The following is a 24940-nucleotide window of genomic DNA, read 5'->3' as shown; positions in this document are numbered from 1 at the left end:
ATTGTGGGTACTAAATGATTTCACTAGAATTTCTGTGTCAATCTTCTCAGTCAATCCTGGAACCAGATATGCAGCAGACGATACTGTATAATTACAAGGGGTCACGAATGTTACCTACCTAGGCATTGTGGTGACAACTAAACCCACTGATCACAATTACCTTGAATTTGTTGCCAGTACTCCAAGGAATAAAGGCAAAACTGAAAGTATGGAGAAGCCTGCCCTTCATGCTAATTAGGTGTATCAATCTGATCAAGATGAAAATCTTGCTTAACACGTTCAAGCCTAAGGGTAAAACAAATCTTAATGCTAAGCACAATTTTGCAACGTTGACATGTGTTAGTAAAACCGTACATATCATCACAACTACTTTGTACAACCAGGTGAATTATACCGCGTTTTTTTCAGGACAAACTGGGCTTTCATTCGGTGGTAAATGGTAAAGGAAAACTAGCCCAGAATAGTAAAAAAAATCATTTTTTAAATTTAGCTGTGTGTTTCTTGTTACTACCATAACCTACCACCAAAGAACAACCCAAAATATATTTTCCAGCTCTTGGCAATCGCAGCGATACCATATATGTGTATGTTATTTGTTGTTTGTACCCGTAGTACAGCCCAGAAACAATAGTACGCAGTTTGTTTTTTTTACCTAAAACACACTGACATTGACACTAACTGACACTAAATCCAATTTAAAAAAAAAAATCCTGACCTTTGACCCTGAACTTGACCCAAACACTTACCCTGGCACTGAACTAGATCTTTATATATATATATATATATATATATATATATATATATATATTTATTTATTTATTTATTTTAACAAATATTTCTCTAACAGGAGTTAGAGAGATACAGTGTATCTCTCTCCTCCATTCATAGAGAGAGGAAAAAAACAAGGGGGCTGGGCTGTACACTGACTGATCACTGTGATAGCCAATCAGAGGCTATCACAGCAATCATGTGACCCAGAATCGGGAGTCCTGGGTCCTGATCCTCACAATGGGACCCAGGGCTCTCAGTGACACCCTGGTCTTTGTGATGGGAGTGTGCTGTGTGGTGTGCTCCTAGCACAAAGACAGGTACGCAAATATGCAGCCCCATGGCAAAAAGCCCAGTTCTGTGAGGCCACATATTTCTGTGACGTTGGCATCAAGGGGTTAACTCTACCTACAACGTTTGAAAATCCCTAGCTTGAATACCTAAAACCTTTCTTTAAAATCTTACCCAGCTATTGACCACTTCCCTCTGGGGCGCACAAGCCTCCTGATTAAAACCATCTACACTCACCAGGACTCACCTTACAGGAAGGGGCACAATGCCAGACTTCCATAGATAATGACTACCAATCTTCTGACTGTGAGCTGGTTGCTTAACCAAGATACCAGCAACTCAGCATCCATGCTGTAAGCTGCTATTCTAAACTCTCATGAAGCCCTTAATTTATTCCCCCTCAGGTGGCCAAGAGCACCATATCTACTTATCCCTTCAGTGCTGACTACTATTGAAGCATGGAAGGCATGATGTAGCCAGCATCCGCAGGATCCCAACTGCTTTTTACCAGCTATCTTCCTCTAGATAAATCCAACTCTTTCAACAAAATCAAAAATACAGCGGCGAAACACTGTGGTCATTTGAAGGAAATGCAGGACATGCATGAATGTGCAAAAAGAATGATCTGCCTTAGCAAAACCTGCCAGTTGAAAGGGTTTAATAAATTACGAGGAAAAACCTAGGCCATCAGGGCAGACCCAATAAAAAATTTTATGTCAAACGTGTCCTGAGAAAAGTGCTGGATAAGCCATTTCGTTTGTGAATGGGTGTTGTGTGCACCTGAGAACGTGGTTTAAAAATAAAATAACGCTAGGTTTTGCTATAGTACAGTTCTCTACAGTATTTCCCTTGCAACCCTTTGTCGCCCTCATTGTACACAAACCTGCAGCTATTTCTTTCAAATATATCACAGCTCTCACTATGCACCTGTCTCTAGATTGGCATACATTAACCACTTCAATACCGGGCACTTTTACCCCCTTTCCTGCCCAGGCCAATTTTCAGCTTTCAGCGCTGTCACACTTTGAATGACATAGCGCGGTCATGCAACACTGTACCCATATGACATTTTTATCATTTTTTTTTCACACAAATAGAGCTTTCTTTGGTGGCATGTACTCGCTGCTGGGTGTTTTATTTTTGCGCTATACACAAAAAAAGTTTTTCTATGATACAATTTTGCAAACAGTTAATTTTTCTCCTTCACTGATGTGCATTGATGAGGCTACACTGACAGGCAGCACTGACGGGCACTGATAGGGGGCACTGATGAGCTGCCACTAATATGCAATAATGATGGGCACTGATAGGCGGCACTGATATGCAACAATGATGGGCACTGATATGCAACAATTATGGGCACTGATAGGTGGCACTGACTGACGGCATTACAAATGCAACTCAACATCCAGTGCTAGGGCTGCATTGCCAGCACTGAATGTTGTCTTACATTCGTAATGCTTTTAATGTTCTACTTTTGTGAGTAGCAATTTGTTATCTTCTGAGTTTTTACGCAATAAATCTCTGGTAATGGGCTAGGCATTTGCACCCTCTTGTGTGTTTTTTTTATAGTTGTCTACTGGATCCCCTGATCTGAGAAGGGCTGCAACATCTGGGCATTCCTGATTGATGTCCATCTGTTGCTATTCACAGGCATTTACACATTTGACTTGGGTAGACATCTGAGCTCTGGAAGTGGTTGTATAGTTTAACCATTTTTTTAATGTTTAACAACTCTTTAAATGCATGTAAATATGTATTTTTATAGCCTTGAATGGGATATCCCAAAAAAGGAGCTTTACATACTGCTAGGGAATTTTAAAGAGCTGAAAGTTGAAGAGTATGCACTCTTTGAAATCCTCCTCCCACCGCCCATGTACATACCCTCTCCTCACCATAGATAGTAACAATAAAAAATACTTCAAATGCAGACTTAGTTCCCAACCTGTCCAGTGTTTATGCTTTCTTGTAGTCTGCAGTGGGCACTCAGTGGCCTATATTCTTACACACAAACGTGCACAACATCACACACTATGTACATGCACTTTGGACAGCCATTATTTTTTATGTCCAGGTCAGCTGCACAAGAATGATCAAAGGTATAGCAATAATTATTTAAATTATTTAACAAATTTACTCATGATTCATAGTTAAAATGCAAGATTGATGTTTTTCTTACATAACGTGTTACAACACTTTTTTCCTCACATACAAATATCAAATCACCAAGGAAAAGCACACTGTCCTAATGGTCAGCGCTTCTGCTTTGCACTACTTGGTCCGTGGTTCAAATTCCAGCAAGGACACTATCTGCATGTATCTATGTTTGTGTAGGTTTCTTCCCACACTCCAATGACACTACAGGTAAATTAATTGGCTCCATCTAAATTTATCCTAGTATGTTTTCATATGAGATAGGGACCTAGATTATAAGGTCCATGAGGGCAAGGAGTGACGTGAATGTACTGTATGTATAGTGCTGCTTAAATTGGCAGTGCTATATGAATATTTGTAATAAAAAATAGGTACACTTATATGTAAATTTGCACATAGAATCTACTTCTGCTCATGGTGGGAGCTAAGATGACTTGGTGTTTGCTGACCGTGATTAGATACATAAGATGTACTGTATGTACATGACAATTAAAATTCATACCAGTGCATGCTACCAAAGATGTCTCTAAAGATCTACTGTAGATGTATCAATGTGTGAATGTTCTACCATGCAAAGCACCTACCCCTCATCAATATATTCGTATCCTCAATGCATCACACTGCAGAAGTCTGTGACCACCAGTCACTTATCCTTTTACATATTTTTTTCTGTTCTTGAACATGTAAGAAATCAAATAGAATATAATTGTTTGCAAAATATTTTTATTCTGGGTGTATATATGGTCTATATGTCTGTTTATGTTTTTCAGGAATAAATCTTGTCATCCAAAATGAAGCAAACTTCATCCATGCAGTTCCTTTTGGTAGGGCTCTCCCACTTCCCAAATCTCCAACCTCTTTTCTTTATCATATTCTTACTGATTTACATGATGGCCTTTGTTGGAAATATTTTAATATCAGTTGTTATCAGTTCAGATTCTCGTCTTCACACTCCAATGTATTTCTTTCTTATAAATCTTTCCATACTGGACATTTGTTGCACAACGGCTGCTATTCCTAAGATGCTTGAGATACTTGTGATAGATGAGAAGTCAATTTCTTATTCTGGCTGTATCTCTCAGTTATATCTATTCACTGCTGCTTTAAGCACTGAACTGATTCTTCTGACCGTTATGGCATATGACAGATATGTGGCAATATGTTTCCCTTTACGATACAAAACAATAATGAGCAGGACAACATGTGTATGTTTGGCAGGAGCTGCTTGGATCATTGCCTCTGTGAACTCAATGACTCATACATGCCTTATACTGAAACTCAGATTTAGGGAGCAAAATATCATTGACCATTTTTTCTGTGAAATTCCTCCAGTTTTAAAGCTGGCAAATTCTGACACATATGTTAATGACATAGTCATTGTAGCATCTGATGTTCTGCTGGGAATGATATGTTTTATTCTGACTGTTATTTCCTATACATACATAATTTCTACCATTATGAAAATTCCTTCTGCCGAGAAAAAAAAGAAGGCCTTCTCAACCTGTGCCTCCCACGTTACTGTAGTAACTATCTTTTATGGAGGAGTCATCTACACCTATGTACGACCTGCCTTCAGCAACCACTTAGAAGCTGACAAAGTTGTATCAGCTCTGTATGCCATTGCATCTCCAGTGTTAAATCCCATTATATAGAGCCTCAGGAATAAGGAGGTGATTAATGCCATTAATAAGACATTTTGCAAAAAGACGATTTTTCAAAAATGAATCACTATGCATTAGTATCTTCCCTTATTTCAGGAACTCTTATGATTTTGGCCAGTATGTTCACAAAGATTCTTAAACATTTCCTAAAAAATTAAAATGTATGTTGCCAGCAGATATGTGGTTAACGTATGCTTGAGAAAAATACTTTACCTGATAAAAAATATTGACCTGAAAACTACCCTGCGTTGATGGGCACCAGGATCTTGCATACCTTATAGGTCCACAAAAGGTGAGGATAAGTGGGTGTGGAGAGAAGGTGCAAATTACCAACATTTAGGCAGAAACCTCTTTACTACATATCAGCTAGTAAAGTAAATTCCCATGTTAACAACAATAAATTGTTGATTTAATGATTGTATTGCATAGTGGGAGGTGACCACCAGTTTCTTTATATAGCTACAATTTAGGGGGGCTAATTTGCATCACTTATTCTGTCACACATGTCTGCCATCATTTTTAAAATCAGCAGTCATGTCCAAAATATCTGCCATATAATGGAATGCCTAACGCATATTCATGCAGGTACATCTAACTTGACATTGCATATCTGTCCAATCCTCTATTAACTATTCTTGAGAAATTGAGAACATCCTATCATATTGAGAACATTAGAGAAGACCCCATAAAAACTAAGCAATGAGAAATAGGATTTCTAGGTTATGTCCCTTTTTGATTCAGATCAAGACAGTCATATCAAAGAGCAATGGATAACAATTTTTTCCAGACCTTGAAGTCTTAATTTGAAACTGGATTGAACATCTTACTACACTGTTCAACAAATTTTTATTTTTTGCCAGTTTTGGAAACAAAAGGATCCATTTCTTAATGAATTTCACATTCTGAGTTCAAATATAACAATGAAATTTGTCAATTGGCTCTAGTTTTTCTGTAAACGGAAAGTTTTCTACTATAGGCGTAATGACTACATAATGCACAATAATTATATAGATAGATGTCTTTCCACAAATATAAAGCAAGTGATATTGACTACATAACAAAGCCTAAATGGCATAATATATTGCATAGGATTACCAAGAAAAATTATAGCCATAAGCTAAGTTGAATCATTTTAATACTTAGGATTCTCACTAGTTTTGTCTTCAGTTTGTGTCGGTTTTGCTTCTCTTGGCTTTTCTCTTGTATTCGAGGAAAGGGCTATCTCTTACAACTGTCCAGCAATAGTCAGCAAGCATTGATGGGCTCCATTTACCTTGATATCTTCTTTCCATAGCTGCAATGTCTTGATGGAAGCGCTCTCTGTGTTCATCACTCACTGCTCCACAGTTTGGTGGGAAAAAATCCAGATGCGAATGTAGAAAATTAATTTTTAGAGACATGTTGCAACCCAGATTTCTGTAAGTCTGGATGAGTTTTTCTACCACTTTCTTGTAGTCTGGTGTTTTATTGTTTCCAAGAAAATTTGATGTCACTGATACAAATGCTGTCCAGGCAGCCTTTTCCTTTCCACGCAACAGAGAAAGAAACTCATCATCATGAATAAGTTTACGAATCTGTGGCCCAACAAAGACTCCTTCATTTATTTTTGCAGCACTAAGTGCTGGAAATTTGCTAATCAGGTACTTCAAACCTGCTTTATTCTTGTCCATTGCCTTAACAAAGTTTTTCATTAATCCCAACTTGATGTGTAATGGAGGTAATAAGATCTTATTGCTGTCTACAAGTGCTGGATAGTTAACATTTTTTTCTCCAGGCTGCAATGACTGGCGTAATGGCCAGTCTCTTTTGGCATAGTGCATTTCTCTCGCACGACTGTCCCACTCACAGAGGAAGCAGCAGTACTTTGTATATCCACCTTGAAGTCCAAGTAGGATAGCAATCACCTTCAGGTCACCACAAATCGACCATTGATGTTCATCATAGTTGATGCACCTTAAAAGCTCTTTCAAGTTTTCATACGTTTCTTTCATTGAAACTGCGTAAGCAACTGGAACTGACGGCAGCTGATTGCCATTATGGAGCAAAACAGCTTTAAGACTCGCCTTTGAAGCATCAATGAACAGCCTCCACTCATCGGGATCATAGCATACGCCGATGGCTGAGATTAAACCATGAACATTGTTACATACAGCAATATCACCTTCCTGGACGAAGAATGGGACCAGATCTTTCTGACGATGACGGTAGAAAGACGTACGAACATCACTTGCTAGGAGATTCCGCTGTTGTAGTCTTGACCCCAAAAGCTCTGCCTTGTTCTTCGGAAGATCCAGGTCTCTGATAAAATCGCTCAATTCCACTTGTGTAATGAGGTGTGGTTCAGTGGGTGTGGATGGAAGAAAGTCTGGGTCATGTGAGGTTGACAGTTGATGACTACACGCTTCAGGTTCTTCCTCACTTGACTCAACCACAAAGGATTCTGGTGCTTTAGGAATTGGTAGCCCCTCTCCATGAGGAACTGGACGTATTGCCGATGGAATATTTGGATAGTGCACAGATAACTTTTTCTTCTTATTTGGCCCTTTTGTTGGAGGCACCATACAAAAGTAACAATTACTAACATGATCTGTTGGCTCTCTCCAAATCATTGGCACAGCGAAAGGCATAGATGCCTTTTTTCCATTCAACCATTGCTCCAGTGCCGTCCCACAAGAATTGCAGCAAATATGTGGTGCCCAGCTCTTGTCCTGGTCTCCTATCTTGCAGCAAAAATACAAGTTGTAGGCTTTCTTAATCATTCCTGTTATCCTCCTTTTTTGTGAGATAAAAGTTATTTCACCGCAGATATAGCAGAAATTATCTGCTTTATTCACACAAGTTCGAGGCATTACTGAGTAGCCTATATAAGCATAAAACGAAATGTAAAGACGCTGTGGAACTACAATCAGCTACAGATACTGCAGCTTTTATGCAGTGAAGTGATGCAATTAAAGGCTAATATTGCATCATCTCAGTATACATGCAATTTTCTATTGGTCACCAGTATCAATTGCGCAATATGCAGCTGAAGTTGCATCATAATTTTGAATGGCTTACGTCATTAGATGGGTAAATATATCATGGAAACTAGAGCCAATCAACATTTTTTAGGGTCATTTTCGTTTTCAGCACCCCAAAATTATGTAAGATTAGCTAATTTTATGCCCAAAACTTTTTACCTGTTGAACAGTGCTATCAGACTACAACAATTTAATTCAGTTTTGTACCACATTTCATCCCTCTCCATATGGATAGAATGAGTATATTGCAGAACACACAATGGCCTAGATCAGTTGCAAAACTATAAGTTCCATCATGCCTGTCTGCCTGTGGGAGTCATGCTTGTAGCTGTCAATCTTGCAATGCCTCATGGGACTTGTTGTTTGGCAACATCTGGAGGGCCACCAGTTTGACACCCATGGCCTAGATGTAAGGCTGACAATGCAATATTTTGGCAGCTAACTTTATAATGCCCTCCAATACATTCTTAGTGGTACATAGCAATTAGGTTTGTTTTCTAAGCAAATGTAAAAGAAGTTGCGAGCGCTAGAAAAAATAAAGCAGCCACAGCATCAAAAAGGATACCAATAAACCTTACAAAAGCATATAATATAAAAGATGCGGCGCTATATCACAAGTAATGAAAAGAAAATGGAAATTATCCAAGGTATCAATATGGTGATCATAGGTGATTAACGTGAACAATAAACAGAGTAACATGCAGTGCAAAAAACAGTCTTTGTGGTAATTTCTCTCCTTCAAAGTGCTGATTCCATGCGGTGAACGTGAGAAAGGATAAGGCTGTGCACTCACCAGATGCACAGCGTAACTGCGCATTTAGAGATAAATATATCTCTGAAAAATCCTCTGGTAGCTCTTTAAGGTCAGGTCAAATCAGGTATTCCTCCACCCGCTGGATATTGATGGTAATCCACAGTCTCTCTCAGAGATGGCTCTACAGGTGATATGTGACTCACCAAGGGCCACAAAGAAAGGAGACCAATAGCGTGATACCGTTTTAAAAGATTTTATTCTAAGCAGTATACATAGGTGGGGATAAATGAACAAAAACAAACACTGACCATGAGGTAGATTAAAAGATGGCCGCCGGGACCTCCATGGTGCCGGCGGCAAGAAGGTAATGACGCTGTAGCTCCTACCCTGACGCGTTTCGTGCTAACCGCACATCATCAAAAAGGGAATAAGCCTCAGCGTCCTTGTGTGACAGCGTCCATTAAAAACCGTAAATGGCGCATGCGCATTACGGCCGCGCCATTTTCCATAAGAGATATGTCTCCATATCAGGCGCCATATTGCCGGAGACCAATATGATCTCACATGCGCGGGCGCCATTTTCACAGTCATCTGTGAGTGTGACTGAATCACCAGGGAAACTTACAATAAATTCAAAAGGTTTACATAAACCTTCAATAAGCGGTACCAGAGCTTCCTGAACTCTAAGGTCCGTCACTATGAATACAAAAAAATAAATAAATGAGTTAATACATGCCGTTGTCGACGAACCACTGCGCATGTGCGGGATCAATTCGGAATATATATAATGGTAAAAGCTCCTTATCAAAACAAGGAGTATATAAACTCATTGTAGGTAAATCATGGTGATGTAGATGACAAACATATTATAATATAAACAACAATGAATATGGAATATAAATAAACTCAATAGTAACTTCATAACACATCTTAAAACTGTAATTAATATTCAATACATGTCATGATATATGCATATAGAATGTAAATCTTTAATAAATAATAACCAAAGTATGCATAATGCCCTGAAAATACTCTATATTGGTTATAAAAAATGTATATCAAAATACTAAAATTGTTAAAAATAAAATATTAAAAGATTTAAAATCACAATGACCAAAACCATACATATATATATGTATATACAAATATATATGTGAAGAATCAAAAGATAAAATCAAAAGATAAAATATAAAAGGTACACAGAGATCTTTGAATCTATACGAATCAGAAAATGGAGATGAAAATGGAGATAAAAAATGGAGATAAAAATTGGAGATAAAGCTGGACATAAAAACGTAATTCAAAATGTCAGCTGTTGTCTATAAAACAGTTGATATCTATATCAACGTTTAACCCTCTGGGATGCATAGATCCCATCTCAAATATCCACTTTGTCTCCAGTTGAGAAACAGCTTTTTTCTTATTAATACCCCTCCAATGGTGATGTACAATATCTATAGCTGTAAATTTGAGCGATGATGGGTCACTATTGTGGCAAAGCCTATAGTGCTTTGAAAGAGAATGTTCCTTAAATCCACGTTTTATATTATAAACGTGTTCCCTCAGACGGTCTCGCAACCTTCTTGTAGTGCGGCCTATATATTGTTTAGAACACGGACATTGGAGTAAATATACCACATATCTAGTATTACATGATATAAAGCTCCTAATGTCATATCGCTTATTAGTAGATGTAGAGGCAAATTGATCAATCCTCCTTTTTCTCTGGCTACTACAAGTGCAGATTACACATTTGTTACATGGAAAGAAACCCACTAAGCCATTAAAAAGCTGGATATTAGGAGGAGGGTTTATTACATTAGGCGCTATTCTGTTTCTCAAAGAAATAGCTTTTCTAAATGTAATCTCTGGTCTGGATGGTAAGATTTTTGTAAGCACTGGGTCTGCCAAAAGAATTTTCCAATTATTTCTAATAATCTTTGTGACACTTTTATACTGGGACGAAAATGTTGTGACAAATGGACAAACCTTAGCAGATTGCTGTCCCATATTATTACTAAACATCAAATCTCTATTCATATTAGCAACCGATGTTAAAGTGCATGTGAGTGAGGATTCATCATAACCTTTTTCGATGAATCTCTCTTTTAATATATCTGCTTGAGCAAAATACGTTTCAAGATTTGTACAGTTGCGGCGAATCCTTAAAAACTGGCCCTTAGGAATGTTAGAGAGCCATGCCGGATGGTGGCAGCTGTTGACCGGAATATAACCATTACGGTCAGTTTGTTTAAAAAAAGATTTAGTAATAATGGACCCTTCATAATTTATTAATGTTAAATCTAAAAAGTTGATACTTACTGTGCTATATTCATAAGTCAATTTAATATTTTGTGTGTTATTATTCAAAGTAATAAAAAAATTAATAAGTGCCTGTTCGTCTCCTTTCCAAATTAATAAGATATCATCAATGTACCTTCTATAAAAATATAACTCAGGCCAGTCGCGGGAATAAATGATATCTTCTTCCCACCTGGCCATAAATAAATTGGCCAGGCTGGGAGCGAACTTCGCTCCCATAGCGACACCAGTGGTCTGTAGATAAAATTTCCCATCAAACCAAAAGTAGTTTTTGGTCATTGCAAACTGTAAAAGATCCAGAATAAAAACTTTCTGTGAGGTAGGCATTCCATTAAGATCCCTTAAATAAAATTCAACCGCTTGCATACCATCATCATGTTTAATATTCGAATATAATGATGCGACATCTGCCGTCACTAAAAATGTGGAAGGTTCTGTGGTTAAGTTCTTAATGTCTTGAAGGACCTGCTTAGTGTCCCTAAGGTAGGAAGGAGTTTTAGTGACTAACGGCTGTAAAAAGTGGTCTATATATTGTCCTACTTTTGAACATAAAGAGCCTATCCCACTAATGATTGGTCTCCCCGGGGGATGTGTAAGGCTTTTATGCATCTTAGGGAGTATATACATAATAGGCAATCTTGGACAGGTGGGGCATAAAAAATCTCTCTCTTTTTTATTTAAAATATGATCATCAAATCCCTGTTTAATGAGAGATTTAAGAGATTTCTTATACTGTTTTAAGGGATCACTCCGTAACAGATGATATGTATTGTTATCACTCAGTATATTATATACCTCTTGTATATAATCCTTTTTGTTTAATACTACTACACCTCCACCCTTGTCAGCCGGACGTATGACTAGATCCTTTTTCTTCAAGAGGGAATCTATAGCCATTCTCGTATTATCATATTTGTAGTTATCTTTAATTTTAATCGCAGCGAGATCCTTCAATACCATATCTTTAAATATGTTCACATGATTTTGGGATTGTGGAGGAGGATTATATAACGAGGCATTCCTAAGATTTGAATTAAATGTCTCTTTGGAATAATTGCGTTCTACAGGATTATTCATAAAATATTTTTTCAGAGATATTTGCCTCACAAATTTTTGTACATCAATATAGGTTTGAAATTTGTTAAGTTTATTTTCAGGTGCAAATTTCAAACCTCTATCTAGTAGATTTAATTCTTGAGGTGATAATATAGTATCACTCAGATTGAAAATTCCTTTCCCTTTTACATCTTCCGTTTTTTTGGGTTTGTTGACCCTCTTGCCTCCTCTCTTTCCTCTGGTTGGATGCTTCTTTTGCGGACCCTGTCCTCCTCTAAAAAATGGGCTGGTGCATAGTTGTTGTTTGTTTTCTACTTACCATATGTAAAATTTCTGTAAGAGAAAAAAAATAAATAAAGATTATCATATCGAAAACCTGCTATGAAATGAAAGTTCCAGCTTTCTGGAAAACTTTGATCTGTTAACTGAACTTAACCTTTACCATTACCTGCACCTCCAAACTCTGTTCTACTCAAGAGGTGATCCTCCACTGAAGTTTTCCAACACTTCGAATAGTGTTAATCTCCTGGTCCCCCCATTGTTTGATGCAGACTGGACATGAACCACAAGGTGGTTGATTTACTAAAACTGGGGAGTGCAAAATCTGGTGTAGCTGTGCATGGTAGCCAATCAGCTTCTAACTTCAGCTTGTTAAATTAAGCTTTGAAAAAAATAAACCTGGAAGTTGATTGGTTTCTAGGCAGAACTGCACCAGATTTTGCACTCTCCAGTTTTAGTAAATCAACCCCATAGTGTTCTTCAAATGGAGGCATTCCAAGGTAGTTCATGAACCACTTTTATTTAGCAAAGAAACAAGCATCCACTGTGAGACAGGACTGCAGCATAAGACTGCAGACTAAAGCCGGCCATACATGGTTCGAAATTCAGAAGGGACCAGCTGAATTTAAATCCATGTAATGGCAGGCTGGTTGTACAGAAATCAATGTACAGGTCTGTATAACCAGCCTGTTGGATTTTCCCTGCTCAATCTGCGCCACTAGCATTGATCAGTACAGTGGGGAAGTCTCCCCGCTGTCAAAATACAATAGCTTAGTAGGGGATTCCCTCATCCATACCAAATGTGTGGATGGGGTAATTCTTTTTGTTTGTTGTTCAACTCACTGGTTGAACCTATAAAAAATGACTCAGCCTAAGCCTAAGTAAATCAGTCTACCACTGCTAAGTAAGCAGGCAAATGTTAACGCTTTGAGTGCTGGAATAATTAATCAAAATGTTTAAGTTAATTTACACTTGCTGTAGGTGGGGCAGTAAATATAGGCAGCTCAGTAGCATTTTTAACCACCCAAACTACCCCCTTAAGCTGGGAGAACAGCCACATGAAGGTATACATATGCTGTATCAAAAATGATTCCCCCTCACGTTTGGAAGGCAGTACCACTAGCCTGTTCAAGTGAATAGGACTACAGCGCAACTGCAAGCCAAACATTAGGTGTGTAATCAAAATCAAAATATCCTATTCGGCTGTCAAAAAAAGCATGCATTCAGCAGTGTCACCTTCTTAACACCTGTCAGCCTCCCCCTTTTTGCTCTGTGAAAAAAGATCCACTGTGGATGTTAACGTGGACCTGTACCTCCAATCACAAAAATCCATGATGCATGCAGTTCTGTATGCATGAGCTCTGAGGAAAGGAATTCATCTCCGCGTTAGCATACCCTGTTTCAAGACAACCATTTGCTGGGACTGTCACAATGGTTCCTTGTTTGTATACATGACTCTTGGTTTGTGAGTATATACTTTTGTCATTTTCAATAAATTATTTTTTATCACGGTAATGCACGAGGACAGTGCGCCCTTTTTTGCTCTTTTTCATGCAGCTCTGTATGCACATCCCTGAATATGCCTAAATTTTGTAGAATCAAACATTTTTGTTTCACTCTCTGGTTTTCCAAAAGGCACTGGTGACATAGTCACAGCCTCAAACTTGCCCCTCTAGAAAGGCTACATCATCAGTGTTATTGAACAATAACAAGTCACACCAGATCTCACATAGGGCATGCACTGTGCCAAATCTGGCATACTTTGCTTTTCTTGGTTGGTTACAAGACTTTGGCCAATGATGGTTTTTAACAAAACTGGGGTCCACAGACTATAAAAGGCTTCAATGCCAGCAGAGCTTTGTCAGTGTTTGAGAGTTTAGTGTGAGGGACAGGATAGGGATAGGATAGGGACAGGATAGGGAGAGGGAGTCTGCAGTGTAGTGTTACAGCTATAGAAGAGAAAAGAAGGAAGTGCCGACTAAGTGCAGTAGATTAGTAAGCAATTTAATGACACAGGATAAAAAACAAAAGAGTAAATATAAAACAGTGCTCATCTGTGAATCCATGGGCCTAACCATCTACTGGCAACCATAAACACTTTGTACTTGTCCACAGAAGCTGCCTGTTTAGAGCCAGCAGTCATCATGAAAAAAACTAATTGCCATCACAAGAAAAAAAGTGGTGGGAAGAACTTGGAAGGTATCATTAATCCAGAGGGCCAAGTTTCTTTCCCAGCAGATGTCCTTCATTTTTCTTCTGCCCCCAAGGACAAAGACAAGTCATTCTCAACTTTTGGAGTATACTCCCAGGCCTGTAGCGCATAGCCTGTGTGTCTCTGTGATCCAGTCCTCCCACATTTCCCGTGACGTCACTTCTGCCGGCGCATTCTGTGCTGGTTGGCACAAAGTTTCCTGGACCTGCCATCAGCCCTGTGTCCATTTCCACACCCAGGACCCCCTAGGATCGTGGCTGGCATTTTTCCTGCGGGACGGTAAGGAGCGGCCCATGGATTCACTGATGAGCTCTGTTTTATATTTCCTCTTGTGAGTGGTTTTTATCTTGTGTCAATAAATCGCTTACTAATATACTGCACTTAGTCGGCGCCTCCTTCTTTTCTCTTCTGTCCTGTTATTTAGAGTTGGCAACACGCTAAAGGAAGGCAGCCGCTACCTTCAGCATTCCAAGGACTTTAACCATCTTCAATGGACACTCTGCATTATGGCTCTATAGCGCCCCTACTGCAATGTGCAGATTATGATTGACTTTTATTTATATTCTGGATAACTCAGCTCTGTATTATATTGTCTACTATTACAGCTATAAAGTGCTATGTACAGCACTATGCTCAGTGCTGCATGTTGTAAGTGATACTTTACAATAAAAATGCAGTTTGTGTGGCTAAGGATAGTTGAGTGTAAGGCCACCTGCACTCAATGTGCTTTCATAAGACTCAACAGTTCTTTTTAGGACTACTTTTATTTGTTATTTAGTTATGTTTTGCTGGTTTGTCAGGAACAACCTCTATTGTGCTGCTTTTCCATCTTGTTGTTTTTCGGGATGTTTATTTTTTTTCTCTTCATTTGTCTATAGCATTTACTTTTTTCTGCATTTAAAAAAATAAAAATCTAATGTAGTGTTTAAGGCCCCTTTCACACAGGCAGAATCCACTTTTCTCAGCAGGGGATTTGTCTGCTGCTCTTATGCTCTGCTGTGTGGATGACAGGTCCATATCCGCTCAGTTTATGATGAATTTGCTCTGCTCTATGGGAGGTCGGGTGTAAACAGATCAGCTGTCCATTTACCTCCGACTGCCCTCCGATCTGCCTAGATGGAGGGGGACAGATCCCCTTCTGTGTTTTTGTTTTGGGTTATTTTAGTGGACCAGCACAGATTGGAGGTAAGTAGATGTAAACGGACACCAGTCTGTTTACACCCACTGGTCCATCGGGATACATGGACCATCCAATCAGGTCCGCTTGAAAAACTGTCAGGCAGACCTGATCGAATCGCCCATGTGAAAGGGGCCTAAGGGTTAATGTTTGGGTTTTTTAGTTATTTTTTTCAGCTCTATTTTATTTTGGTTTAATTTTGTTAGGATCTTTTATTACATTGTGAACATTTTTGACACGGTTAGCAGCAGCAACTGCAAGTGTGAATTTGTTTGTGACACCACAAAAGCTGTCTCTTCCTTGTAGCGAATCACCACATATTTCTGTGGTTCAATTTAGTCCACAAAAGAACCACAGTTTCCAGTGTACCCAATCACCACATCCCCCACATACAGCTCTTGGCATAGTTGCTAATAATAGCCCCACATTAACAACATAACGTCTAGGAGGCCCAAAAGGAGTGGCAAAAGTGGTTCCTGTGCAGCTATCAGGGGCAAGCAACATCCCTGTCCACAAGCCAAGGCTGTTAGGGTTAGGGTGCACCATCTAGAAGCAGCAACTTAATCCTTAAAGTGGAATTTACTCTTTCAATCAACATTACCTGTTTTAAATCTTTATGCTTCTAACATTAGTAGATAGGAAAGTATATTATATTTACTTGTTTTAAACTTTTTTTTACATTTCTAGTTACTTCCTAGTTCCCATGCCAAGGCAAATGATGTCATATATTGCAGGAGTCTTCAGGAGGGGAGGAAGTATTTTCTCACATAAGCACATCTTCCTGCCTACATGTCTGAGCTAAGGACAGATGAATTCCAGAAAGTAAATGATACATGATTAACCTTCCTAGCGGTAATCCCTGTAGCAAACTTGCTCATCAGAGTTGGACGCGGAGTTCCCCTTTTTCATTAGAAGTATTCCTCAATCCTTTATTTCCTACTCCCTCCCTTCCTGAGAGGCACAGGGACAGATGTGTAAGTGTTAAAGGTTGCTGGCAGGCTGGAGCAGCAGGGGGCCCAGCGCTACAAAGCCCCCCCATAGAGACAGCAGCCTCTCTGTCCAAGGGACCTATGTGATTTCACACCTCGGGGAAGGATGGCAGAACCTTCTCAAGAGTTCAAGGCATTCCTCAGAAGCACAAACAAGATAACATTTTTAACAGATCTGGTTTTCCCCTATGTTTCATATCATGGATTATGACAGATGTTGGTTCTAATTCAGAGTTCGCCCGACTGACCCCTCCCTAAACAGCATATTGGTCAGTTACTCAGAGCCATTCCCCCTGCTGGGGGACTTTTAAAAACTCAGGTAACAGGCCTAAAGAGTTAAGCTAAAGACATCTCCCAATTTTAACATCGTAACAGCAGGAGATCAAAGACCCTTCGCTCTGTAACTTGAATCTGCTACCTCAAGGCTTAACATGGCAAGTAACTTAACCTTTTAACTTCTCCCTGTTATCTCTTTGTTGTGCTATGCTGTTTTTATATATAAATATATATATCTAGTTACATCTTCTTTGTAAATATTTTATTGCACCTGTTTGACTCATTTAGTAATAAATCTTTCTTTCTGAAAGCGTTAAACTGTTTCTAAGCGCTTACTTGCAATTCACGAATTCCTGCCTTTGAAGAGACACTACTGTGTTTGTTTAATCCTCTGCCCAATCGGCCTGCGGTGACTGTATTGGACAGGCGACATTTCAACCATTACAGTGTATATTTGATAAAGAGAGTTTCCCCTTTCTCTGTACAAAAAGTGGTGGTGGCAGTAGACGGTTAGTTGCGTAATTAACCCGACCCAGTAACAAGCGCATTCAGGCTGCCGATGCGTCGATTGCGTACTATTAGGTGGACAATCGTTGTGCAGGGCGCAGCTGAGTGTGGCGTTGTGATGCGCGTCACACCGCGGTTTTAGATCGGCCGGTCCGGGGTCTGACGCCACGGGCGTGACGTATAGTTGGTCGCGGTCGTGCGATTGTCGCATGTTGAGGGTGGCGATCGTGCGTCCGTGACATATTGTTGGCAGCGTACATGGGATAATTGCATGAAGAGCTTCAGTGCAGTGTTAAAAATTGGCTCTGCACTGAAGGATTGTAACCTTTGTGGAAACAGTCCTTAGAAACAAGCGGTGCATATTTTACATATATATAAATATATATATATATAGAGAGAGAGAGAGAGAGAGAGACATATAGCAACAGCTCCTTCCTTTTCCTACTTTCCTATTCTATCTTTGCTTGCAATTATGCCTGGTGTAGCAGAATACGAGAAAATGAGCAAAGGTGATTTGAAGGCAGCATGTACCTCACGAGGATTGGACGTCGGTCACAAAAATCGTGAAGATTTGATTAGTGATCTAGTGGAGTATGATATCCGAGCAGATCAGAACTCGGGGGAACTTGAACATGAAGAAGTTCCCGCTACCCACATTTCCAGTGGCGGCCTCACAGGATGAGCATACAGAGACTGACACTGGAAGATCACCAAATGTTATTGTCACACCACCGCCTCAGCGCACCAGCACCGGAGTGCCTGTAATCAGCAGAGATCCTCCTCAGATGCAGGAAGCCCTGAAACGCCTCATGGAGAGAGATCTGGGGGCATACCTGAGGTTCCTTGAACGCCAGGCTGACAGAGAAACTGCGGAACGCCAAGCAGCGGCGGACAGAGAGGAACACCAGGCTGAGAGGGAAGCTGATCGTCGGCACAAGCTGGAGATGGCAAGACTCCAGCCACAGCGAACGGGTCAGAACCTCGGTTCCCTAGATCACAGGGATGCCACTCTTTCCATGGGCGCAGCCAAGTTTCCAGTGATGGAAAAGGACAGTGACATTGACACGTACTTACTGTCCTTTGAAAAAACGTGCCATCAGTACCATGTGCCCCCCGCTCAATGGGCTCGGTACCTGACACCAGGGCTACGAGGCAAGGCCCTGGACGCGTTTGTTGAATTGCCAGAGGGGCAAGATGATGATTGTGAAATTTTAAAAGATGCCATCATCCGGAAGAACCAGATGACCCCGGAAGTATACCACAAGCGGTTCCGGTCCATGCAGAAAGGACCTGGGGACTCTTACACGGATGTGGCAAGTCGCTTACGCACCACATTCCGACAGTGGACTAAGGGACTGAAAGCTGATTCCTATGAATCTTTGGAGGACCTCATGATACGAGATCAGCTCTTGCACATTTGCCCGGCAGACGTCAGACAGTTTGTCTTGGAGAGGGAGCCAGCATCTACTAAAGCTGCAGCAGATCTGGCAGATACCTTCATCCACACGTGGGTGCCTGACCCTCGCAAGGCTCCTCCAAACAGCTGGAAAGGGGGGAAATCATCCCTAGCAACCTCTCCTACTTCAGTGAGACAAGCTTCACCTCCGCCCATCCCTGCAGCGCTTGGAGCCAAGCCATTCCTGCCTGACACCCGCAGATGTTTCGCCTGTGGGAAAGCCGGACATCTCAGGACGCAGTGTCCTGAGCAGAAGCAGACGACATCATCTGGCCAGCCAGCCAGCAACTCTTCTTCTGTGCTGTTCGTTCGCAGGAAGATGCGGGTAACCCCTACCAACTTGCAGCCCGTTACCGTGGGCAACCGGTCTGTAACTGGTTTCCGGGACACCGGGGCAGAAGTCACCTTGATTCGGCCAGAGCTGATTGAGCCAAGGAACCTCATCCCAGGAAAGTTCCTTACCCTCACAGGAGTTGGGGGGACCCGTTCACGCATACCCTGTGCAAAGGTATTCCTAGATTGGAGTGTGGGAAGGGGGATGAGAGAGGTGGGGGTCTCAGATGAACTGCCCACACCTGTTTTGTTGGGTGCTGATCTAGGCACTCTTGTTTCTTATTATGCCCCTGCCGAGAATACCCGGAAGGGCCCCCTGGAACTCTCTGGACCTGCCAAGGTACTGTGTGCAGATGTTTGGGTAATGTCTGGGCCGCCTGTGGATGGACAGAGGGAGGAGGCTGGGAATGGAGTGGGGCTACAGGATTCTCCATTAGCTGGAGAACAAGAAGAAATCCCCTTGCCTGGGGAGGTATTGAACTCATGTGTCATTGGTATTATGAACGTGACTGTTGATAATCGTTGTGATGACAATGGGGGTGATATCACTAATGTCAGTAACATTGATAGTAAAGTCAGGAATGTCATTAATAATGTCAGTAACCTTGATAGTGAAGTCAGTAATGTCGTTGATAATGTCAGTATTGTTGATGGTAAGGTTGGTAATGCTAACAATGATTGTGATATTCATGATGAAACAAAGGATGCATTTTCAGTGTTGGGGGTCACCCACTCAAAGGAGCTTCAGAGGTGAGCTAGCTGTGAGTTGCCCTGCTAAGAAGGGTACACAACAGCTGGCTGGGACTTGTAGTTCCATGCCTCAGGCAGCACTGAAAAGTGATTCCCAAAGGAACTTCAGAAGTCCGCTAGCTGTGAGTTGCCCTGCTAAGGAGGGTACACAACAGCCGACTGGCACTTGTAGTTCCACGCTTCAGGCAGCCCTGAAAAGCAATTCTCAAAGGAGCTTCAGAGATGAGCTAGCTGGGACTTGTAGTCCCACGAGTAAGGCAGCTCTGGAAAGCCATTTATATGGAGATTTCAGTCCAGGGCTAGGTGTGAATTCCTCTGCTGGGAAGAGTCAACACAGGCCTGACAGGACTACTGGCCTAGTCACTGGGGGCTGGGAGCCTAGGAGCCTGTTATGTGATCTCATGTGTCCCGGTGTGTCAACAGGCAGACAAACATGTGTCATGGGCAGTGACAGCATGCTTGGATTACGAGTGCAAGGGGGGTTGATGCTTGGATTACAGAGAGAGGGCTGCAGGGCCCAGATCCAATCACCCTTCCTTGCCACTCAGGTTTCGGAGCTGCTGGCCAGGCCTCTGATAGATGGTGTCTGGATTCAGAAGGTGCAGGCTGACTGGGCCACAGAGACCAAGGGAATGGCACAGTCGAGAATCCAGGGGTCAGCTAGAGTCTGGGCATCCCCGGTAGTCACGGTCTTCAAGCAGGATCCGATGACCAAGCTTTTTGAGGACCTTGGAAATCTGAGCGCCAGCCCTGTGGTTGTGGCCTGCCCCATGCCCAGGAGCCATGAGGACATAGAGCTTCCGGAGGGTGCCCGCTGTTTTACCATCATGGACCTGAGCAAGGGGTATGGGCCACCTTCTCTAACACAGCAGGCTCAGGACAAGCCAGCCTTCACTACCCCATGTGGCTTGCCTGAATCCATGGGAAAGCTAGTTGGGGTTGAGAACACACCGACCGCCTCTCCAGCGATCAGGAATGGCCTGCAATGTGGAGCGGGACAAAGTGCAGTTGCCAACTTTAGGGGCCTTGCGGTGTTCGGCCCTGTCTGGGAAGGGCAACTTGGGCCCCTGTCACTAGTAAGGAACCAACTGCCTGTGCCTAGTCTGACAGTCGAGAAGGGTAACTGTCAGAGGGGCATGTCAGTGGTTTAGTTTAGGAACACACCGATAAGAAGAGACCCCCAGAGGTCTGGGCATGGGGAGACTGAGGCAGTTGTAGCCTGGTCGGCTCCCCAGGCCAAAAAGCAGGTTACGTCAGTTGTGGGTGCAGCTGGCTACGGTAAGACGCCTGGATGCGACGATCATGGCTCAGCTGGACCTGTGACTGATCTAGCAGACAGGAAACTGGAGGAACTGGTGTCCTGGATGCTAGCAGGTAACGAGGACTGTCCATCTTGGATGAAGGTACCGGTAGACACCACTGGGAGGCGAGGTCCAGAATTCGTTTGTCCGGTTCCGGTGCACACAGGCGCTACTACCTTCAGGCCAGATGTAGTCCTAAGCCTGAGGAAGAAGATAGGGGAGGGAAATCTCCTTCTCTACCTCGACAAGAAGCTACATATTAATATGTTAGCAAATGACACCCCTGAGCCGAAGTGTTTTGTGAACAGGTGGGCACCCCGGCAGTTGCCACGGTATTCGGATCGCCACAGCCGACCGGTACCCACCCGTGACCACTCACTTGGTCGGCCCAGCAGTGTTGCTGGGGAGAACGGCTTCCTTTTCAGACGGAATTCGGTTCTCCCGCAGTGCAGCGGTACCAGGACGACCCAAGAGGAACCTCTGGACAGAGGTCGGTTGCGTCAGGAGGGGACTTGTAGTCCCCTCCCTGGCAACTACCTGAGGGGGAGGTGTAGCAAACTTGCTCATCAGAGTTGGACGTGGAGTTCCCCATTTTTTTTAGAAGTATTCCTCAATCCTTTTTTTCCTACCCCCTCCCTTCCTGAGAGGCACAGGGACAGATGTGTAAGTGTTAAAAGTTGCTGGCAGGCTGGAGCAGCAGGGGGCCCAGCGCTACAAAGCCCCCCCATAGAGACAGCAGCCTCTCTGTCCAAGGGACCTATGTGATTTCACACCTCGGGGAAGGATGGCAGAACCTTCTCAAGAGTTCAAGGCATTCCCCAGAAGCACAAACAAGATAACATTTTTAACAGATCTGGTTTTCCCCTATGTTTCATATCATGGATTATGACAGATGTTGGTTCTAATTCAGAGTTCGCCCAAATGACCCCTCCCTAAACAGCGTATTGGTAAGTTACTCAGAGCCATTCCCCCTGCTGGGGGACTTTTAAAAACTCAGGTAACAGGCCTAAAGAGTTCAAAAAAGTAAAAATATGACATACACACAATACACTGTAATCTGTTAGTATTACATTACTGTATCAAACCATTTCACCTAAATTTTGTCTCTAGTGCTTTGTCCAGTGCCCTGCCTGCATTTTTCCTGTTCTTTCTGCCTGGAAACTTGAGAACGTTCATGGAATCCAAAAAATGTCCCTTTAGGTTAATAGCGGTTTTAGACCAGCTAGAAAACAGTGATAGTAAATTAGAACCACTTGCAGAATTGAGCGATAATGATTCATGGGGAAATTTGTCATCAGACACTGAAAACGATTTTGCAACTGAGCTCATTGATGTTCGAACTTGGTGCTCTTTTTCAAATTTCAGTGTTTTTGGTTTGATTACATTATTGAATTAAATTTATTATTATTTTATTATCTTTTAAAATTATTTATTATATTATAATTTATGATTTTGTGTTTCAAACTTTATCATACCTGGGATGTTTACTAGACTCTTGTTTGGACAGATTTAAGTGAGTTATTCCTAAGAATTACAGGCCTACAATATAAAATAACAAATTTCTATGCAAAACAATGTACTGCTTTGACATTCAAAAATATTGATTAGTTAGACCGCTAGGGAGGTTAACCTGCCCTTACTCAAGATAGCCATAATTGTTAAAGGAGGTATTTCTCAGCAAAATAAAGCATGGAGACATAGATGGATGGGTGAATTTGCTTTGAATATTAAAGATGAATTAAATAGAACTTTTGGTTTGTAGTTGTTCAGAAACAGTGTAGTTCTGCTTTAAGAAGCCGCAGGGACAACAGCCCTTCTGAGACTGGGAACTCTCCTTCCTGGGGAAAGACAGTCTTTCCAGGGCTCCAAACAATTGATCAGCTCCCTGAGCAGTGGTGTATTTTGGTTTTGTGCTGCCCTAGGCAAGACTAAAATCGCGCCCTCCATCTAAATTTGGCCTACACCTTCATCTGTAAACTCCACCCCTTCCACTTTAGGCTCCACCTCTTCCTATTAGAGCTCCACCCCAGGAGACGGTCAGAGACTAAGGACAGGATACAGGAGACGGTCCGAGACTGCAGACGGGATACAGAAGAGGGTCCCCACAACCCCTCCCCTTGCATCAGGGTCCCCACGTTCCCCCTCCTTAAATCAGGGTCCCCGGAGTCCCCCCTCAACATTAGGGTCCAAACCCCCTCCAAATAAATCAGGATCCCCCTTTAAATCATGGTCTCCTGAGTCCCCCTACCTTATGTGTCAGAGTTCCCCAGAGCCCCCTCCTTAAATTAGGTTTCCCAGTGTCCTCCCTCCTTACATTAGAATCCTAAAAGTCCCCTCCCCCAATACATCAAGGTCAATCCCTTACATCATGGTCTCCAGAGTCCCCCCCACCTTACATCAGGATCCCCATAGGCATTTCCTTTACATCATGGTCCCCCAGAGCCCCCCTCCTTAAATCTGGGTCCCCATAGTCCCTACCAGTTACATCAGGGTCCCTAGAGTCCCCACCAATACATCAGGGTCCACCTTTACATCGTGGTCTCCAGAGTCCCCCCACCCATAGACCCTCCCCATACATCAGGGTCCCCCAGAGACCCAGATCCCCCTCCTTAAATAAGGGTCCCCATCGTTCCCCTCTTCCGTTACATCAGGGTCCCAAAAGTGCTCCCAATACATAAGGGTCTCCCTATACATCATGGTCTTCAGAGTCCCCCACCTTACATCAGGGTTCCTAGAGCCCATTCTCTTTAATTTGGTTCCCCAAAAATGGACCCTTACCTCATAGTCCATTCCAGTCATTCCTCCAGGCAGCTACACGAGCTGGGAGAAGTCTTGTCCTTGCCGCCCTCCTCCTCCTCTGAATGTCATGGCCTGGGGGCGGGGCAAGCACCTGATTGTTTGCTAGGACTGCTGATGTCCTGGCAACCAATCACGTGCTTTCCCCGCCCCCACTAGAGCTGACAGTGACAACACAGGGCAGTGGCATGGCAAGCCGCCCCACCGTCTGAACACAGCCGAGCCATGCCCGATCCAGCATACATGAGAATGCCGCCCCGTCCGAGCACAAACGAGTCTGCCCCCTCCTCCTGAACACAGTTGTGCCCGCCCAAGCACAGGCGACCCGTCCCCCCGCCCGAGCACTGCCGAGCCTTCCCCCCGCCCGAGCACAGCCAAGCCGTCCCCTGCCCGAGCACAGCCGAGCCGCCCGAGCACACACAAGGCCGCCCCCCCTTCCAGAACACAGCCGAGCCCACATCCCCCTTCCGAAGACAGCCAAGCCTGCACACCTTCCCAAACATAGCCGAGCCCGCCCCTCTTCCCGATCACACACGGGCCCACCCCCCTTCTCGACCACAGCAGAGCCCGTCCCCCTGCCCAATCATACACGAGACGGCACTGGTCCCTTCTGCCTGGGGGCGATGCCACCCCCCCTGAAAAATGCCGCCCAAGGCAGCTGCCTTGTTTGCCTCACGGCAGATACGCCCCTGTCCCCGAGCCACCATCTGGGCACACCTACCAAGAGGTTGGCTAGGCCCTTATCAATATTCAGAATGGTCATTTAAATTCTCCCTCCTTACGCTCTAGAAACATTTTCTAGAGGCAGGGGGAAGCAATATAACTCCCAATATGTAAG

General features: G+C 42.6%; 1 protein-coding gene and 1 long non-coding RNA gene across 2 annotated transcripts in view; one reads left to right on the top strand and one right to left on the bottom strand.

The window, feature by feature from the left end:
- LOC149469708 (uncharacterized) overlaps positions 1 to 24180 on the bottom strand; it is a 41432-nt gene extending 17252 nt beyond the window's left edge. The window contains exon 1 of the long non-coding RNA XR_016311528.1: positions 24085 to 24180. This is a non-coding gene — a long non-coding RNA (uncharacterized LOC149469708). The remainder of the gene's footprint in view (positions 1 to 24084) is intronic.
- Positions 4020 to 5013, top strand: LOC149469709 (olfactory receptor 13G1-like). The gene is given in 2 exon segments (XM_089668763.1): positions 4020 to 4904; positions 4954 to 5013. Coding segments are annotated over 2 exon segments (942 nt in total). The 5' UTR covers positions 4020 to 4022.
- Positions 24181 to 24940: the final 760 nt, after the last annotated feature.

The sequence above is a fragment of the Staurois parvus genome, unplaced genomic scaffold (assembly GCF_062004578.1).
Source record: "Staurois parvus isolate SC_StPar_1 unplaced genomic scaffold, SC_StPar_1.0 ptg000062l, whole genome shotgun sequence".
Lineage (NCBI taxonomy): Eukaryota > Metazoa > Chordata > Amphibia > Anura > Ranidae > Staurois > Staurois parvus.
This window is presented reverse-complemented; position numbering and strand designations above follow the sequence as displayed.